This window comes from Notolepis coatsorum (assembly GCF_963971535.1).
Source record: "Notolepis coatsorum genome assembly, chromosome: 1".
Classification (NCBI taxonomy): domain Eukaryota; kingdom Metazoa; phylum Chordata; class Actinopteri; order Aulopiformes; family Paralepididae; genus Notolepis; species Notolepis coatsorum.
The window spans coordinates 4,666,279-4,686,278 of record NC_140165.1 but is presented as its reverse complement, the minus strand read 5'-3'; the positions used below and the strand labels follow the sequence as shown (position 1 = coordinate 4,686,278).

Here is a 20,000-nt window from a genome sequence, read left to right as displayed (position 1 = left end):
GACTCACACACACTCCACACAGTTCCCACCGTGGTTGGAGCCCAGGCTCAAAACGGCTTAAGATTTTGATGTAGAAAAATGCTGTTTTTGAGGACTTGATTAGAAATACAAAACAATGAATTAAAAAAAATAAAAAAATTACAGAGGTGTTCCATAGACTCACAGGAATTGTGTAAAAGTGCCCAAATAGTGAAAGAAATAGTAAAATAGTTCCCCTTTAACATGCAGCGGGAATCACTGGGTAGGTCTTTTTACTTGAGGGGTAGTACTGGTAGGTCTCCTTGAAGGGTTCCATGGTGATGGTGGCACCGGGGGGGATGAAGGGCACGTTGCCGCTGAGAGCGGTGTCCACGGTGAGGTGGTTGTGGTCGTCGAGGCCCCGCGCCGTCTGGATGATCGAGAGGCGCTCGTTGCCGGGGTGAAAGGTCACCTCCGCATGACGAACAAACTCAGCACCTAGTTATTAATACATATAAACACTCAATCAATCAATCAATCAATCATTTATCTGTCTCTGTAAGTAGATAACTAGCTAACCATAGATAACAATACAATTAAAACTGTTAACTGATAGCTAACTAGTTAACCATAGACTGATAGCTAACTAGTTAACCATAGACTGATAGCTAACTAGCTAACCATAGACTGATAGCTAACTAGCTAACCATAGACTGATAGCTAACTAGCTAACCATAGAATGATAGCTAACTAGTTAGCCATAGACTGATAGCTAACTAGCTAACCATAGACTGATAGCTAACTAGTTAACCATATACTGATAGCTAACTAGCTAACCATAGACTGATAGCTAACTAGCTAACCATAAACTGATAGCTAACTAGCTAACCATAGAATGATAGCTAACTAGCTAACCATAGACTGATAGCTAACTAGCTAACCATAGACTGATAGCTAACTAGCTAACCATAGAATGATAGCTAACTAGCTAACCATAAACTGATAGCTAACTAGCTAACCATAAACTGATAGATAACTAGCTAACCATAGACTGATAGCTAACAAGCTAACCATAGACTAATACCCAACTAGCTAACCATAAACTGATAGCTAACTAGCTAACCATAGACTGATAGCTAACAAGCTAACCATAGACTAATATCCAACTAGCTAACCATAAACTGATAGCTAACTAGCTAACCATAAACTGATAGATAACTAGCTAACCATTGACTGTTAGCTAACGACAGGTGTTTGTGTTGGCGCTGCAGGCAGAGTGTGCTCTCACTCAGGCCAACAATGTGAACAGCAGAGTTGCCAACTCTCATGCTCTCAATGTGAGACTCCCTTCGCACTCTCTCACGCCACACATCCCATTTCTCAGGCTCAAAAAGAAAAAAAAGCATTTTGTTTTATTTTCAAGATCATTCTAAGCTGTCATCCAGACGTGTGTCTGACCCACTGACCTCAACATGACCTGGTGAGTGCACGTGTCTCCTACAACACCATTCAATTAAAGAAAACAACCTAATTAGGGGTGTAACCTACCGTTACACCCCTAATTAATACTGTTGTTTGATGTAGTTTAGAGCAGATAAACCTGCCTGATGACTATTAGTAGTTTAGAGCAAGTAAGACTATTACTACTGTTGTTTGATGTAGTTTAGAGCAGGTAAGACTATTACTATTGTTGTTTGATGTAGTTTAGAGCAGGTAAGACTATTACTACTGTTGTTTGATGTAGTTTAGAGCAGGTAAGACTATTACTACTGTTGTTTGATGTAGTTTAGAGCAGGTAAGACTATTACTACTGTTGTTTGATGTAGTTTATAGCAGGTAAGACTATTACTACTGTTGTTTGATGTAGTTTAGAGCAGGTAAGACTATTACTACTGTTGTTTGATGTAGTTTATAGCAGGTAAGACTATTACTACTGTTGTTTGATGTAGTTTAGAGCAGGTAAGACTATTACTACTGTTGTTTGATGTAGTTTAGAGCAGGTAAGACTATTACTACTGTTGTTTGATGTAGTTTAGAGCAGGTAAGACTATTACTACTGTTGTTTGATGTAGTTTAGAGCAGGTAAGACTATTACTACTGTTGTTTGATGTAGTTTAGAGCAGGTAAGACTATTACTATTGTTGTTTGATGTAGTTTAGAGCAGGTAAGACTATTACTACTGTTGTTTGATGTAGTTTAGAGCAGGTAAGACTATTACTAGTGTTGTTTTATGTAGTTTAGAGCAGGTAAGACTATTACTACTGTTGTTTGATGTAGTTTAGAGCAGGTAAGACTATTACTATTGTTGTTGTTTTTTTATCCTCTTTTTCTCCACCTGATTTTCAATTTTTCTCCCCATCCCAATTTAGTCATTATGCCAATTCCCCCCCTCCCCTACCTGGTTGTTGTGCGCATTTTCCCCCTACTGGTCGGTACAAGGGAACCCTGAAGTCCACCACATGCTTCCTCCGACACATGCGGCGACAGCCAGTGGCTCTCTTTTCACCTGGCAGCGAGGACTCTCATTGGTGAAGCGTAACGCGTGGGAGGACACGCTGCCTTCACCATTTCCTGCCTTTCGCTGAGCAGGCGCCCAGACCTGACCTGTAGGCGTCGCTGTCCACAACGCCAGATTACCACCCTCGACTTCCCTCCCGCTAACTCAGCCAAACGAGTTAGTATGACGATCGGCCCAAGCCGCAGGGCAATGCTGACTCCGGGAGTCGAGACCGCAGCCTCTTGCATTGGTGACGAGCGCAATCTCCGCTACGCCACCCGACCGCCTTTACTAGTGTTGTTTGATGTAGTTTAGAGCAGGTAACGTTATATAAAACTGTCTGATTCCCCAAATGGATAACTGCTGCATGCATTTGCACGGTAATCATCTGTAGGGTGCGTGTGTATAGTGTGTGTATGTGTGTGTGCGTGCGTGCGTGCGTGTGTGTGTGTGTGTGTGTGTGTGTGTGTGTGTGTGTGTGTGTGTGTGTGTGTGTGTGTGTGTGTGTGTGTGCGTGCGTGCGTGCGTGCGTGTGTGTGTGTGTGTGTGTGTGTGTGTGTGTGTGTGTGTGTGTGTGTGTGCGTGCGTGCGTGTGTGTGTGTGTGTGTGTGTGTGTGTGTGTGTGTGTGTGTGTGTGTGTGTGTGTGCGTGCGTGTGTGTGTGTGTGTCACTCAAGTCTGTTTTGCAGCCAACAGGATGTCCTCTAAAGACAAAGCATGGCCGGCGGCAGGAGAGAAGAAGAGGGAAACTGTTGTTTTACTTTACTCAAAAGAAAGAGGTTCCAGTGAGGTGCTTCCGCAGAACAAGCGCTCGTCTGTCTGCTCCGGGCCCGAGGAGTGGAACGATCAGCGCAACCTTCTAAACGTCTCACTCCAAGGCTCTCTGGAAGAGGTTGGCAGCTCCCTGCTCAGTGCCACGGTCTCACGGAACGACACGACACGACAGTCCGAAACTGTCGGAACCGGCCCGTCTGGCCAGATGTGTCCTTCGGTTATTGGTGTAACGTTGTGGAATTCTCTCCATAGTGATCTTATAATAAGGGGTGTCATAATATTTGTCAATTCAAAAAGAATTATAAAGATAAAATATTTAGTCATTTATCACATATGTGAATGTGAATAGTGAGTTTTTTTTCTCGTTTTCTTTTCTTGTTTAATCTGTGAATTGTTTGTTTCTTTGTATATTGTATTATTATTTTGTGTAAATTAGGTTGTATGCCGAACATCAAGTGTTACTTGTTTAGTTCAGGAATAGGGGGCAGCTAATTATAAGATGTATTCTTCTTCCTGCTCCTTTTTGCCCATGTGGTAGAACTGGATTTATGTTTTTGTATGAAAACTGTACGAATATTCCCATGTGGCAAATAAAACTCTGAATCTCAATCTCAATCTGTTATTGAACAGTAGAGAGTTAGATCGTCAGTTTACTGAACAGTAGAGAGTTAGATCGTCAGTTTACTGAACAGTAGAGAGTTAGATCGTCAGTTTACTGAACAGTAGAGAGTTAGATCGTCAGTTTACTGAACAGTAGAGAGTTAGATCGTCAGTTTACTGAACAGTAGAGAGTTAGATCGTCAGTTTACTGAACAGTAGAGAGTTAGATCGTCAGTTTACTGAACAGTAGAGAGTTAGATCGTCAGTTTACTGAACAGTAGAGAGTTAGATCGTCAGTTTACTGAACAGTAGAGTTAGATCGTCAGTTTACTGAACAGTAGAGAGTTAGATCGTCAGTTTACTGAACAGTAGAGAGTTAGATCGTCAGTTTACTGAACAGTAGAGAGTTAGATCGTCAGTTTACTGAACAGTAGAGAGTTAGATCGTCAGTTTACTGAACAGTAGAGACTTAGATCATCAGTTTTCCTGAACAGTAGAGACTTAGACCTTAGAGCAGTTTGGGGTCATGGGAATATATATATAATCCATTTGTCTCCATTAGAGAGATCAAAGCTGCCTTTATGTGTTCAAATAGAATAGAATAGAAGTACTTTATGCAGCTAAACAATTCACTTTGTTGAATCCATTTTCATCTGTCCAGGTCTTCCTTCATCTGTCTAAGCCCTCGCTTATAGTGTAGGAGTTTGTATGTCCCTTCCCTCAGGACACATACACACACACACACAAACACACACACACGCACACACACACACGCACACACGCACGTCACACACACACGCACACACACACACAGCTGTCTCCCATTAGGGGGGGCTAGTGTGGGCGGGGGGCTGCAATCGCATCACATCCCTGGAGACAACACAGCTGGCTACACACTCACACACACACACACACACACACACACACACACACACACACACACACACACACACACACACACACACACACACACACACACACACACACACACACACACACACACACACACACACACACACACACACACACACACACACACACACACACACACACACACACACGTAGTGTTTAGTTTACCAGTGATCTTGAATCCTGCTTGACTATTGGGTAACTCCAACGCAAACAGCCACCCGAACAGCTCTCCTATTGGTGCAACCGGCATCAGAGCCCAGCCCACTGGATCGGGAACCTGACCAATCACATCAAAGATTAGAAAGATGGACCAATCACTTCAGAGACGAGGTGGTCAGTGTGTTTCACGCAGTGAACATTGTATTCAGTACTTTTTACGTCGTCAATAATATATTTTACATAACTTTATATACTGTGTATATATATATATCCTTTATCTACTCTTATATCACCACTGGCCAGTATGGCTACTACCATAGTGTATTTATACCTGTATCACTGTACATAATAATTCTATAACACTGTACATACATCAGATTTGCATTATTACTCCGTAGTATTCATTTATATATATATATATCACATTTCACATATATATCACATCACTTGTACATTGTCATTCCACTTTACTGTTACATTTGCAGTCTGGTTAGATGCCAACATCTTTTAGATTAAATTACATTAGATTATATTCTAATTTATTGTCATTATACAGTACAAGTGCAGTACAACCAAAATAAATTTGGCATCTATCCAGAGTGCAAATGTAACAGTAAAGTGTAACATACAATGTACAGGTGATTAAACTGGATATAAAATATATAAATGAGTACTACTGAGTAATAGTGCTAATCAGATGTATGTACAGTTGTAGTATTAATATGTACAGTGATACAGGTATAAAGACACTATGGTAGCAGTGTAACTAGAAAGAGTAGGTAAGGGCTATGCAGAGATTTATGGTATCTATAGCTATGTAAACAGGAATATATGCAGGTATATACAGACGTTATTCACAGTATGTATGTGGATACATATAAATATGGTAAATATATAAGGTACAGCATTATTGTACATGCTATCATACAGAGTTATTATATGGGTAGACCAGGGGTTCTCAAACTCTTTCATACCACGACCCCATTTTATTTAGGATTTTTTTTGGCGACCCCACACTTAATAATGTCATTTCCACGTGGAACTAAGGAATATCAAAATAAAAGCACACGTTGTTGAACTTGATCACGCATATTTATTTCGAAAATTGAATTACAGAACTATGCTATCAATACACATTTATAAAACGAGGGAATATTTAGCCAAAATATGTTGCCAAAAAAAAACGTGCCAATGCACTGTCACCTACCCACGACCCCACTTTGAGTCGCAAGTTCACCCATCGTTTGAGAACCGCTGGGGTGTAGACTATAGTTTTCGTTTACCACAAGATAGAGAAAATGAATGGCTACCTGGCTGATGGCGGTGTAGGCCCTGCCGTCTCCCACCACGATGTAGGCGTGGAGGTCGATGTTGTTCAGCTCCAATGTAGGCGTGGAGGTCGATGTTGTTCAGCTCCACCGGAGTCGAACCCACCGTCACCACGCCGCTCACCTTACCGCTGACCCGCTGGGGCGCCCCTGGTGGAGGAGCAGGGTAAAGCAGGTTAGTCCCTCATCATTTCTCTGGTTGGGTGGGGGGACTCAGGGACTGTCGTGTTCTCTGGTTGGGTGGGGGGGGGACTCAGGGACTGTCGTGTTCTCTGGTTGGGGGGGGGGACTCAGGGGACTGTCGTGTTCTCTGGTTGGGGGGGGGGGGGACTCAGGGGACTGTCCGTGTGAGAATTGTACCACTAAGACAAAACGCACGCCCCCCCCCCCCACCCCACCATTAATCCTGGCAGTGACGTCCGACTACTCTGTCTATTCTATTTGATTATTATCTTTTTTTTTAATCCACTTTTTCTCCTTATTTTCTATTTTTCGCTGTTTTCCACTTCTCCCCTCCCCTGTCTTGAACGTTGCTCGCATATGCCCCCCACAGGTCGGTCGTAGGGAGGATAGAAGCCTTGCATCACACGTCCCCTCCGGTACACGAGGAGGCAGCCTGTCACATCTTTTCACCTGCCAGCGCGGACCCTCATTGGCGAGGTGTAACGTGTGGGAGGCTCACACTGCCCCCCGCCATTTCCTGTCTCTGCTGTGCAGGCGTCCCCCAACCGACCTGTAGGAGTCGCTGTCCACAACGTCCAGATCACCACCCATCGACTTCCACCCGCTGACTCTGCCAATTGAGCCAGTATGACGGCTGGCCCAAGCCGGAGGAAACGCCGACAGCCGGATTTGAACCCGGTGTCTCTTGCGTTGGTGACGAGCGCAGTGTCTGCTGCGCCACCCAGCCGCTCCTATTTGATAATTGTTTTACTGAATGAAACCGTAAACAGAGAGGCCTATTGGGATGCTAGATCCTAATGTGAAACACTGATTTACCTTACCTTGCTATACCTCTCTCTCTTTTTTATGCTCACTTATGCCTGTATATTTTTCTTCTGTGATGCACTTTGAACTGCAATTTCTGTATGAAAAGTGCTATACAAATAAAGTTTATTATTATTATTATTATTATTATTATTATTATTATTATTATTATTATTATTATTATTACTCAATACTTACTTTTTACGTCATGAATAATATGTCTGGTTTAGTGTCATGGTGCGTTCACACACCTGTCTGGTTCAGTGTCATGGTGCGTTCACACACCTGTCTGGTTCAGTGTCATGGTGCGTTCACACACCTGTCTGGTTCAGTGTCATGGTGCGTTCACACACCTGTTTGGTTTAGTGTCATGGTGCGTTCACACACCTGTCTGGTTTAGGGTCATGGTGCGTTCACACACCTGTCTGGTTTAGGGTCATGGTGCGTTCACACACCTGTCTGGTTTAGTGTCATGGTGCGTTCACACACCTGTCTGGTTTAGTGTGAACGTGTCATGGTGCGTTCACACACCTGTCTGGTTTAGTGTCATGGTGCGTTCACACACCTGTCTGGTTTAGTGTGAACGTGTCATGGTGCGTTCACACACCTGTCTGGTTCAGTGTCATGGTGCGTTCACACACCTGTCTGGTTTAGTGTCATGGTGCGTTCACACACCTGTCTGGTTTAGTGTCATGGTGCGTTCACACACCTGTCTGGTTCAGTGTCATGGTGCGTTCACACACCTGTCTGGTTTAGTGTCATGGTGCGTTCACACACCTGTCTGGTTCAGTGTCATGGTGCGTTCACACACCTGTCTGGTTTAGTGTCATGGTGCGTTCACACACCTGTCTGGTTTAGTGTCATGGTGCGTTCACACACCTGTCTGGTTTAGTGTCATGGTGCGTTCACACACCTGTCTGGTTTAGTGTCATGGTGCGTTCACACACCTGTCTGGTTTAGTGTCATGGTGCGTTCACACACCTGTCTGGTTTAGTGTCATGGTGCGTTCACACACCTGTCTGGTTTAGTGTCATGGTGCGTTCACACACCTGTCTGGTTTAGTGTCATGGTGCGTTCACACACCTGTCTGGTTTAGTGTCATGGTGCGTTCACACACCTGTCTGGTTTAGTGTGGACGTGTCATGGTGCGTTCACACCTGTCTGGTTTAGTCTGAGAGTGCGTTCACACCTGCTTGGCTTAGTGTCATGGTGCGTTCACCACTGGCTAGCCTTTAAACAGCTCAGAAACAGATGTACCACAGCTATGAGAAAGTCAAAATCTGATTACTACTGTAGATTTAATTACCGGTTCCGACACAAACCCGACTCAGTTTTGGAAGGCAGTTAACTTAAAGGAAAAACAAGACCTCTAATTCACTACCCGCTCCTATAAGTGTTGACGATTGTGTCATTTCCAGCCAAAACTAAATTAGTCTTGCATTTACTAACTAAACACTTTGCAGTTGCTGGGAACCTGTTTGATAAGAGAATTATAGCGGACTTCTTCCTGTCGTTGCGTGAGTTCCGTGGATCACAGCCCTCAATTCTCCTTTAGTCCCTTTTCACACTATGAACTATTAGACACTCTCCAATCCATAGATCCCAGGGCCTCTACTGGTGAGGATAATTCGGACTTTTTTTTTTTCTAAAACTGGCCGCTCCTTTAATTACAGAGCAATTGACACATGATTTTTTTTTAATCTTTCTATCTCGACAGGAAGATTTCCTAGTGTCAGGAAGTCTGACCATGTGGTCCCGTTACATAACGGTGGTGTTAGAGATGATTTAAATAACTACCGTCCTGTCTCCAAGTTACCCAGCTTAGCGGAAGCCTTGGAGTCTTTAGTGAATAATCAACTTTCAATCAAGTCCTTTCTCTCAAATCACTGTGTAACTAAGCCCACACCAATCCGGGTTCAGAGCCAATCATAGCACATTATCAGCCATCTCTTTGGTTACTAATGACATCATTTCAGCTTTAGACAAGCGGAAACACTGTGCTGCCCTCTTTATTGATCCGTCAAAAGCTTTTGATACAGTCGATCACCATTTACTCTTAAAAAGATTAGCTACTATTGGTTTGGATAGAAATGCATGTGATTGGTTCCAAAATCAAGGAGACGTCAGTGTGTAAAGTCGGGTTATGCCCAATCGAAATTTTTTTCAATAACTAAAGGTGTGCCACAGGGTTCAATTCTAGGTCCTGTCCTCTTCACTATTTATATGAATGATATTGTGTTTTCGCAGTATTGAGAACTTACAACTTTCATGTATTACCCTCCAGGAAGCTCTTATTAAACTTAAATTGGTTCTTAATGCTAGTCAAACTAAATGCTAAACTAATAAATATGCTGTTTTCTAGAGCCAAAAACATTAAATATGATGGTTTACACACATGATCTACCATAAGTGGTTCTAGCATTGAGAGAGTCACTGATTATAAATAACTTGGTGTATAAATATGGTATGGCTCGATGAGAAATTTACATTTAAATTCCATGTGGACAACCTTGCCTCCGAGTTGCGACAGGAAATTGGCTTCCTGTGCAGAAACAGAAGCAGCTTTCCTTTGATTAGCAGGAAGAGAGTTGTCGAGGCAGTTTTCTATCACTCCTGGACGATGGTGATGTAATTTATAGGCCTGCTGCGCCCTCAACCCTTAAATCATTGGACTCTGTCCGTCACTCTGCCCTCAGATTCATCACTAATAATGATAGATATGACACTCATCACTTTATGAGAAGGTTGGTTGGTCCTCACTGATGGAGAGGCGCAACAAACACTGGTATTTGTTCATTTTTGTGGCCCTTATTGGTAAGCTACCTCCTTATACTAAATCATTATTGGAATTACATGTTGGCACCTATGGAACCCGTTCTATTGACAGGCTGGTGCCTTAAGGTCCCTCGAGTTTGCTCTGAACAGGGTAAATGATTATTATGCCCCTAGAATGAACTCCGACAGTCCTTTAAAGCTTGAGATTCTCCCCTCTCTCTGTTGCTGAGTTTAAAACCTTGATCTCCAACCTTTGTCACTCAGGTTGTACATGTTTTAATTGATTGTTATATCCTTACTTGTATAATTGTTCTGGCCTTTTTTTGGCTTAACTCTGTGTGTACACTCGACGTGACTGTCAATGAGGGGAAACCTCCGTTGCCTTTCGAGTTTAAATAAAGGTTTGAATGAAACCCCGGTTTGTCTGGGTTGATGTGAACACAGTGATCTAACTTAGCCTCGTTAGTGGAGTCATTCGCTTAATCACCTGTGCGCGTGTGTGTGTGTGCGTGTGTGCGTGCGTGTGTGTGTGTGTGTGTGTGTGTGTGCTAACCGTCGGGCAGGCAGTAGCGTCCGTTGCCATAGAAACCAGAGAGGCAGTGGCAGCAGAAGCCTGTGGCGTAATCTGAACACATTGCATTAAGGGAACACTGCTGCTGGAACCTGAGAGAGAGAGAGAGAGAGAGAGAGAGAGAGAGAGAGAGAGAGAGAGAGAGAGAGAGAGAGAGAGAGAGAGAGAGAGAGAGAGAGAGAGAGAGAGAGAGAGAGAGAGAGAAGGAGAGAATGAATTATTGTATATTTGTTATATAGATGTATTGTATTGTAACTTAATTATTGTATATTTGTTATATATATATTTATCATATTTAACGTAATTCTTGTCGATTTGTTATATGGTAAATGGTGCATTTATATAGCAGCTTTTATCCAAAGCGCTTTACAATTTGTTCCTCACATTTTACCCGCTCACTCACACATTCACACACCGACGGCGGAGGCGACCATGCAAGGTGCCGACCTGCACATCGGGAGCAATTAGGGGGTTAAGTGTCTTGCTCAAGGACACTTCGACACGCTGCCCGGGAGGAGCGGGAATCGAACCAGGAATCATTATATTATATTTATCATATTGTAACTTAATTATTGTATGTTTGTTATACAGTATATCTTATATATTTATTGTAATTTAATATGTATGTGTATTTGTTGTCAGGGTTGTATGTAGGTTGTATTCTACATACCTTGCACATGTCTCCTTATTATCTGTACTGTACTGGATCACTAGAGACAGAAACAGAGAGGGAGAGGAGAGAGAGAGAGAGAGAGAGAGAGAGAGAGAGAGAGAGAGAGAGAGAGAGAGAGAGAGAGAGAGAGAGAGAGAGAGAGATAGTCAAACACACACATACACAGATATGCAGTGTGCTTTCAAATGACAGACACACACACACACACACACACACACACACACACACACACACACACACACACACGGACACACAATCCTCCCACACATACTTGTCAAGATGAACAGCTGGACAGAAACCAGCTGGTACCAGCCCTACTAGAAGAATGTGTGAGTGTGTGTGTGTGTGTGTGTGTGTGTGTGTGTGTGTGTGTGTGTGTGTGTGTGTGTGTGTGTGTGTGTGTGTGTGTGTGTGTGTGTGTGTGTGTGTGTGTGTGTGTGTGTGTTTCTCTTTCAATCCCTCTTCATTTTTGGCTCTGTACATTCCCTAATTCAACAGTGGAGCCCCTCTCTCTCTCTCTCTCCCTCCCTCTCTCTTTCTCAATCTCTCTCTCCCTCCCTCCCTCTTTCTCAATCTCTCTCTCTCTCTCTCCCCCTTTCTCTCTTTCTCTCTCCTTCTCTCTCTCTCTTTCTCAATCTCTCTCTCCCTCTTTCTCTCTCTATATCTCTATTTCTATCTCTCTCTATAATCAATATTTCTCTCTCTCTATCTCTCTCTCATCTCGTTCTCTATATTTTTCTCTATATCTCACTCTATATATATACATCTCTCTATCTCTCTCACTCTCATCCTCTCTGTCTCTCTCATCCTCTGTCTCTCTCTATCTCTCTCTCTCTCTCTCTCTCCTCTCTCTCTCTCTCTCTCTCTCTCTCTCTCTCTCTCTCTCTCTCTCTCTCTCTATATATATATATATAGTAGGGGAGAACGGGGGACGTTGTCACACGGGTAGGTTGTCACATTCATTATATTTCACCACCAGAGGGTCCTGTCTCCCATATTTTGGTATTTAAATGTCCAGAATTGGGGTCAGAGTTCACCTACATTGTCATCTTTGGAGTGAAACAGTACATTGTCATCTTTGGAGTGAAACAGCTGAATTTGAGGTGAGAGGACTTTTTGTGTTTTTCATGTCCATTTGTAAATATTCCGCTCCTCAGTATTTTTCTTCTAGGCTTTTACACAATTGGTTTATAATGAAACAATTATTACCCTTAAAAGGTGTGAAGGGATAGCTATAGTTTAGATTGTTGTTAGCTAGCTAACTAGTTGTTAGATGGCTGTTAGCCTTGATGCTATCAAGACATTCCAGTTGGGGTTGGTCGTCACATTTTATTTGGGGTTGGTTGTCACATGTTGTGTAGGCTATTATTGTTAGGCCGATTTATTGTGTTCTTATTTTGTTATATAGGATGGCCTAAAGATGTGTTTCCTGTTTATGTTCATGTTAAGATGCATTAAGTTATGTAGTTGTCAACTTGTCAACGCAATTAAACTTTCAAATTGAGTTCTGCCTTCTTGTCTTCTTTTTAAGATTCTTCCCATTAAAACACATGGTGTGACAACCAACCCCATAGTGTGTGACAACCATCCCCATGATGGGGTTGGTTGTCACAATGTGTCAGAGTGTCTTTGATAGGCGATTAACTCTTTGTTACAATACGTTGGAAAATGAGAGGGATACACATTTCAAGCCAACATCTTAAGCTTCAATTTAATGTAGGAATGACTATTGAAAGATGTTTTGATGATGAGCAATTCACACTAGAGTAAAAAGTGTGACAACTATCCCCGTTCTCCCCTAGTAGTAGTAGTTTATTGTCACGTATAAAGTACAGGTACATTACAGTGAGATGCTTGGTTCATACTCATACAGCTCATTATAGTAATATTCCACAATTATTACAGTTGGTAGTAATAATGGCACACAATTTCACACCAACATGCGCATTTGTTGATACATGCAGGACTAAGTCTTGAGACAGACGTATACGTGTATCACCGCTGCCATGTTAACGGCGCGGAAATATATATATATATATATATATATTAGGGATGCTCGATATTGGCTTTTTTACCGATACCGATATTCCGATATTGTCCAACTCTTAATTTCCGATACCGATATCAACCGATACCGATATATGCAGGGTTTCCCCCCAAAAAAACTGAATAATTTCAGGTAACTAATAATTTCACTGGATGCATTCAGAAGGCTTTCTAAATGTAAGCATTATCTGTGCAAAATATGATAATTAAAAAAGTTAAAATTAACATTACATATCTCTTGTTATTGAATTAAACCAACATGCATACTTTTGACAATAAATAAAATAAGAATTGGTTCTTACTTGCTTGCCTGGGTAAATAAAGGTTAAATAAATGTTAAAAAAAATATATATATATATATATTGATATATATATATTACATATATATATATATATATATATATATATATATATATATATATATATATATATATATATATAAATATTATATATATAATATATATGATATATTGATATATGATATATAAAAAAATATTGATATTTTCCGATATCACATTTTACTGCCGATATCGGCCGATATTATCGGACATCCCTAATATATATATCTCCATCTCTCTCTCTATATATAGATATATTTATCTCTCTCTCTCTCTCTCTCTCTCTCTCTCTCTCTCTCTCTCTCTCTCACAACACACATTGTATGTGATGATATGGACATTAAGGAGCATCATTTAGTTCAGACGCATCCCGACACCAGACGCCTGTTTTGAAAACATCAAGTCATGTCAGGATGAGAGGCCGCGCGTGTGATCTGAGGCCACACGCGTGTGATCCGACTCTCGAGAGGAGCAAACGTCCTCATTCAAGTGCGCTGTCAGAAGTCCAGTTAGCTTAGATTAGATTATTATATTAGTTTAGATTAGATTAGATTCAAATGTATTTTCACTCTACAGCACAAATATAGCACAACGAAAATATGTTTGGCATCCAACCAGAGTGCAAATGTAACAAGTGGTCAATTGCAATAGTAATATACAATGTACAAGTGATTAAACTGGATATGAATTATACAAATTAGTACAACTGAGTAATAGTGCAAATCGGATGTATGTACACGGTGTAGGACAGGGGATCTCAAACGTTTTCACACCACGACCCCATTTTATTTAGGAAAAAAAATTGGGGACCCCACACTTAATAATGTGTCGTGTCATTTCACGTGGCATTAAGGAATATCAAAATAAAAGCGCACGTTGTTGAACTTGATCATGCATATTTATTAGAACATTTTATTTACAGCACTATGTTATCAATACACATTTATAAAACGAGGCATATTTAGCCAAAATATGTTGCCAGAACATAAAAAATAAAATAAAAAATACTTAAAAAAAAAAAAAAAATCTTTTACTTGCCAATGGGCCCAATTTGGGTCGCGACCTGTAGTTTGAGAACCACTGGTGTATAAGGTCCAGAGCACCTGGTCAGACAAGCAGCGGGGCCAGCAGAGAGGTCTAATGTTGTAATGTCTTGTTTACTAAAGTTGTTACTAAAAAAGGGTTTTGCCAGGAAGCAGAAGTTGCTTGGCTTTAGCTCCGAGGACCATATAAGGACATTTAATTCTAAGCACTGTCTTGGAAATGTCCATAGCTCTGTTTAAATACATATTCTCTGTACAGCCTTGACTAGTTCATATAGTTTAACTAGTAAATACAGCTAGACACTAGTCTGACGTGTTTCTTAAAACAACCCTCAAGGCCCAGAACAGTTTGACATAGATATGAGACGCCCACGGTTCTTTTCTCGTTCATCTTAGCTCTTGTGTGAGACACGACAAAGCCCTAAACCCATCTTTTGTTTTCATTTTCTCATCTTTGGGCTTTCTTGTCATATCTGGTCATCTTATGTACGTCATGTCAATTATGTATTTACTGTAAGTCTGACCAGAGCTCGCTGTCACGTTCTGGTCAGTGCCTCTCTTGATTATAAACTGATCATACTCTTTCTGTGGCCATAGAAACAGATAATAAACTATGTTCTATTTTTTATACAATTTGACTCATCTGAATTTCTAACAGTTCACTGTCATGGCTGATTTAAAATATTCCACAACAGCACCTACTATGTAGGACTACTTTAAAGCATCAGTATGTAGGACTACTTAAAGCACCAGTATGTAGGACTACTTTAAAGCATCAGTATGTAGGACTACTTTAAAGCACCAGTATGTAGGACTACTTTAAAGCATCAGTATGTAGGACTACTTTAAAGCATCAGTATGTAGGACTACTTTAAAGCACCAGTATGTAGGACTACTTTAAAGCATCAGTATGTAGGACTACTTTAAAGCATCAGTATGTAGGACGACTTTAAAGCATCAGTATGTAGGACTACTTTAAAGCACCAGTATGTAGGATGACTTTAAAGCATCAGTATGTAGGACTACTTTAAAGCATCAGTATGTAGGATGACTTTAAAGCATCAGTATGTAGGACTACTTTAAAGCACCAGTATGTAGGATGACTTTAAAGCATCAGTATGTAGGACTACTTTAAGCATCAGTATGTAGGATGACTTTAAAGCATCAGTATGTAGGACTACTTTAAAGCATCAGTATGTAGGATGACTTAAAGCATCAGTATGTAGGACTACTTTAAAGCACAGATGTATGACGTGACTTTAAAGCATCAGTATGTAGGACTACTTTAAAGCATCAGTATGTAGGACTACTTTAAAGCACCAGTATGTAGGACTACTTTAAAGCACCAGTATGTAGGACTACTTTAAAGCATCAGTATGTAGGACTACTTTAAAGCACCAGTATGTAGGATGACTTTAAAGCATCAGTATGTAGGACGACTTTAAAGCATCAGTATGTAGGACTACTTTAAAGCACCAGTATGTAGGATGACTTTAAAGCATCAGTATGTAGGACGACTTTAAAGCATCAGTATGTAGGACTACTTTAAAGCACCAGTATGTAGGACTACTTTAAAGCATCAGTATGTAGGACTACTTTAAAGCATCAGTATGTAGGACCACTTTAAAGCATCGGTATGTAGGACTACTTTAAAGCACCAGTATGTAGGATGACTTTAAAGCATCAGTATGTAGGACTACTTTAAAGCATCAGTATGTAGGACTACTTTAAAGCATCAGTATGTAGGACTACTTTAAAGCACCAGTATGTAGGACTACTTTAAAGCATCAGTATGTAGGACTACTTTAAAGCACCAGTATGTAGGACTACTTTAAAGCATCAGTATGTAGGACTACTTTAAAGCACCAGTATGTAGGACTACTTTAAAGCATCAGTATGTAGGACTACTTAAAGCACCAGTATGTAGGACTACTTTAAAGCATCAGTATGTAGACTACTTTAAAGCATCAGTATGTAGACTACTTTAAAGCATCAGTATGTAGGACTGATGACTGACTTTAAAGCAGATGTGCATTTCAGTATGAGCCGTAAAACGGTGGAATTCTCTACAGAATAATTTAAAGAGCTGTAGAAATATCTTTCAGTTCAAGAACATTTATAAAGGAAGAACAATTAGACGTTATGAAGTTGTGGGGTAACTGACTATTCTCTTAATTTGTTCTCTAATGTTACTGTAAGTATTGATTCTATTGATTATTTATTGTTTTGAGTACGTTTATCTACACTGTAAAAAAATTAATGTTTTTTCCACGGGAAATTCACTGTGTTATTTTATACAGATTACTTTTGTTTTTCTACTTTAAGTGTAAATGCCATAACAATACAGTAAATTACCTTTTATCAAATTATTAACCATTAAATAAAGGTTGTAATCTGTAAATGTATTTGATTTTACTGTAATTTGACAGTAAGTATTTGGCAACCGTTGCTGCCAGACATTTACAGTTTTTTTTTACAGTTTTCTTTTTTACAGTGTAGAATGTAGATAGTGATTATATACTGCATCGCCCACCCTTGACATATATATACACATACAATATGTCTTTCACTCACACACACACACACACACACACACACACACACACACACACACACACACACACACACACACACACACACACACACACACACACACACACACACACACATACACACACACACACACACAGGCACCACAGATCGTACCTCCTGTGTCAAAATCGACGTCGTCCTCCTCTATGCTGACGACATGAACCCCTGGAGAGAGGGGGGGGGCTGGGGGGTTGCTCCTCTGTGGGGGGTAGACATCCAACACCTCTAGAGGGGGCTGGAGTTAACACACACACACACACACACACACACACACACACACACACACACACACACACACACACACACACACACACACACACACACCGTAGTTATATAATCACACTACTTAAATAAGTAGTAACCGTATGTAGAAGTGCTTATTGGTTCTAATTAGGGATGTCCGATATTATCAGCCTACCGATATTGACATTAAAATGTAAATCGGAAATTATCAGTATCGGTTTAAAATTTTTTTTTTTTTACATTTTTACATTATTTAACCTTTATTTAACCAGGCAAGCAAGTAAGAACAAATTCTTATTTAATTTATTGTCAAAAGTATGCATAATGTTGTGTTAATTCCACGACAAGAGATATGTAATGTTAATTACCTGAAATTATTCCGTTTTGGGGGGGGGGGGGGGGGGGGGGGGGGGCCTGCATATATCGGTATCGGTTGATATCGGTATAGAAAATTAAGAGTTGGACAATATCGGTATATCGGATATCGGTAAAAAAGCCAATATCGAACTTCCCTAGTCCTAACAACAAGTAGAGTGAGTAGGTCTCATGATTATAAGTCATGTCAGGAGTACAGTGAGTAGGTAGTATTACTACTATTATTACTTCTACCGGAAGAGTAGTATTTGTGTTCTTTCTGCCTGAAGTAATATCTGTGTACTTTGTACCTGAGGAAATATTTGTGCACTCTTTGCCTGAAGTAGTATTTGTGTACTTTCTGCCTGAAGTAATATGTGTGTGTGACCGAGTGTATGTTAATCCTTCTGCATTGTGTTAAAGGAAAACTCCAACATTTGGGGAAATGAGCTTATTTGCCATCTACCCTGGAGTTAGACAGAAGATACGTACCTTTTTCTTCTCTGTGCATGCAGTAGGAGTAGGAAGACGTTGGGAACTAGGCTAATGGAGGAACCTACTTCCAGTGACTGACGCTAAGCTAGGCTAACGGTGCATGTCTTCCTACTCCTACTGCATGCACAGAGAAGAAAAAGGGTATGTATCTTCTTGTCTAACTCCATGGTAGATGGCAAATAAGCTAATTTCCCAAAATGTTGGAGTTTTCCTTTAAAATTCAATGCCGCGAGGGAGTTCCGAACCCGGGTCGGCCGCGCCGCAGGCGACAGCATAGACCGCTATACCAAGAGGTGAATTCACTGCTTGGTAACGTGTCTATGTGTCTTTTAAGGGGAAGTGAGTTTAAGGGGAGACACTGCAGGTGAATAGGCAAATATACTTTTTTTTGTTGTTTTTGAGATTTTGTTATATTTTGCTTCCTAAACATGTCTTCTATGAAACTAGTGACAATAAAACGTCAATAACACACATTTAGTTGTTTATTTTACTTCATTTTGCCTTATTGCATCCATAAATGTGCACATATTTAATGGGAAAGTGGCTCATTTGCATATATAAACATAAAATTCTGAAAACTTGCAATATATTTTTTCTTAGTTTATATGTACATAACAAACTGGGAAAGTTTCATAGTGATATCTATTCAAATATTTGTTTGCCTATTAGGGGGGTACTACACTGTACTACACTGTTTGTAGCCTGTGTGTAGTTCTGTTCAGTTCAATAACATCATTATCATTATTATTCAGTTATCAGGCATGTGTTTAGGTTGTCTATTACTAATTGTTTGATTAAGTATTGTGTTTGTAAATATCTGTTTAAAAAAAAAAAGTATGGCATTTTACAATACAGAACTTTAAAGGTGTTTTCCCAAAATGAGTTTTAGAGTTTTTCCTCATACTCTGAGCCAAAAATCTCCACTTCAGTAACACTCACATACACCAAACCTTCCAGTTCTATTCATATCTATGTTCTGAAGGTATTTACAGAAGGGTTTGTTGATATCGCATTCATACTCTGATTTATATCACATTTTATTCCTAAAAACATGGCGAAATATGGAATTCTACCATAAAAATGGACTGAATGGAGTATTTTCTGATTTATGGAGTGATAAAAAGATATATCCAAAATCCCCTCTGTAATAACCTTTGGCTCTAATATGTCAACAAAATGAAACTATAATTTTGAAAATGGCTTTATCCAATGTTCAGATTTCTGTCCTGGAATTATATGCAAATTATTGCATATTTAAGTAGATCATGCCTCATTTGCATATTTAAACATACAATTTCAGAAAACGTGTAATACAAAAAAGTCTTGTCTTAATATAAGTAATCAACTGGGGAAGTTTCATTGTGATATCTATTAGTTAAAAATCTTTAACCTATTCACCTGTAGTGTCTCGCCTTAACTCGCAGTACCGCGTACTGCCACAGTCACTTCACAGCACACGTCCATCGTGACTGTGGATATCATTACTCACGGACCTCCGTTACATGTGCACTTTTTACCTGTGGGGCCCGTTTTGTGTCGCCTCCGTCCGTGGGGGGGCGTGTCTCTGTGGGGGGGCGTGTCTCTGTGGGGAGACGGGGCTCATTGTTGTTGCTGGTCGCCACGGAGTCTCCGTCCACTGAGGGGGCGGGGCCACGG

At 40.5% G+C, this 20,000-nt stretch overlaps 1 protein-coding gene across 1 annotated transcript in view; it reads right to left on the bottom strand.

Annotated features, from left to right (window-relative positions):
• Positions 1 to 20,000, bottom strand: part of nid2a (nidogen 2a (osteonidogen)) — a gene marked incomplete at both ends in the record, with an annotated part of 69,549 nt that overhangs the window by 26,974 nt on the left and 22,575 nt on the right. Inside the window, 8 exon segments of the mRNA XM_084330158.1 lie at positions 256 to 456; positions 4,906 to 5,017; positions 6,210 to 6,296; positions 6,298 to 6,377; positions 10,543 to 10,652; positions 11,231 to 11,270; positions 17,367 to 17,487; positions 19,862 to 20,000. The exon segment at positions 19,862 to 20,000 is cut by the window's right edge and continues 173 nt beyond it. Coding sequence (XP_084186284.1) covers positions 256 to 456; positions 4,906 to 5,017; positions 6,210 to 6,296; positions 6,298 to 6,377; positions 10,543 to 10,652; positions 11,231 to 11,270; positions 17,367 to 17,487; positions 19,862 to 20,000 — 890 coding nt within the window.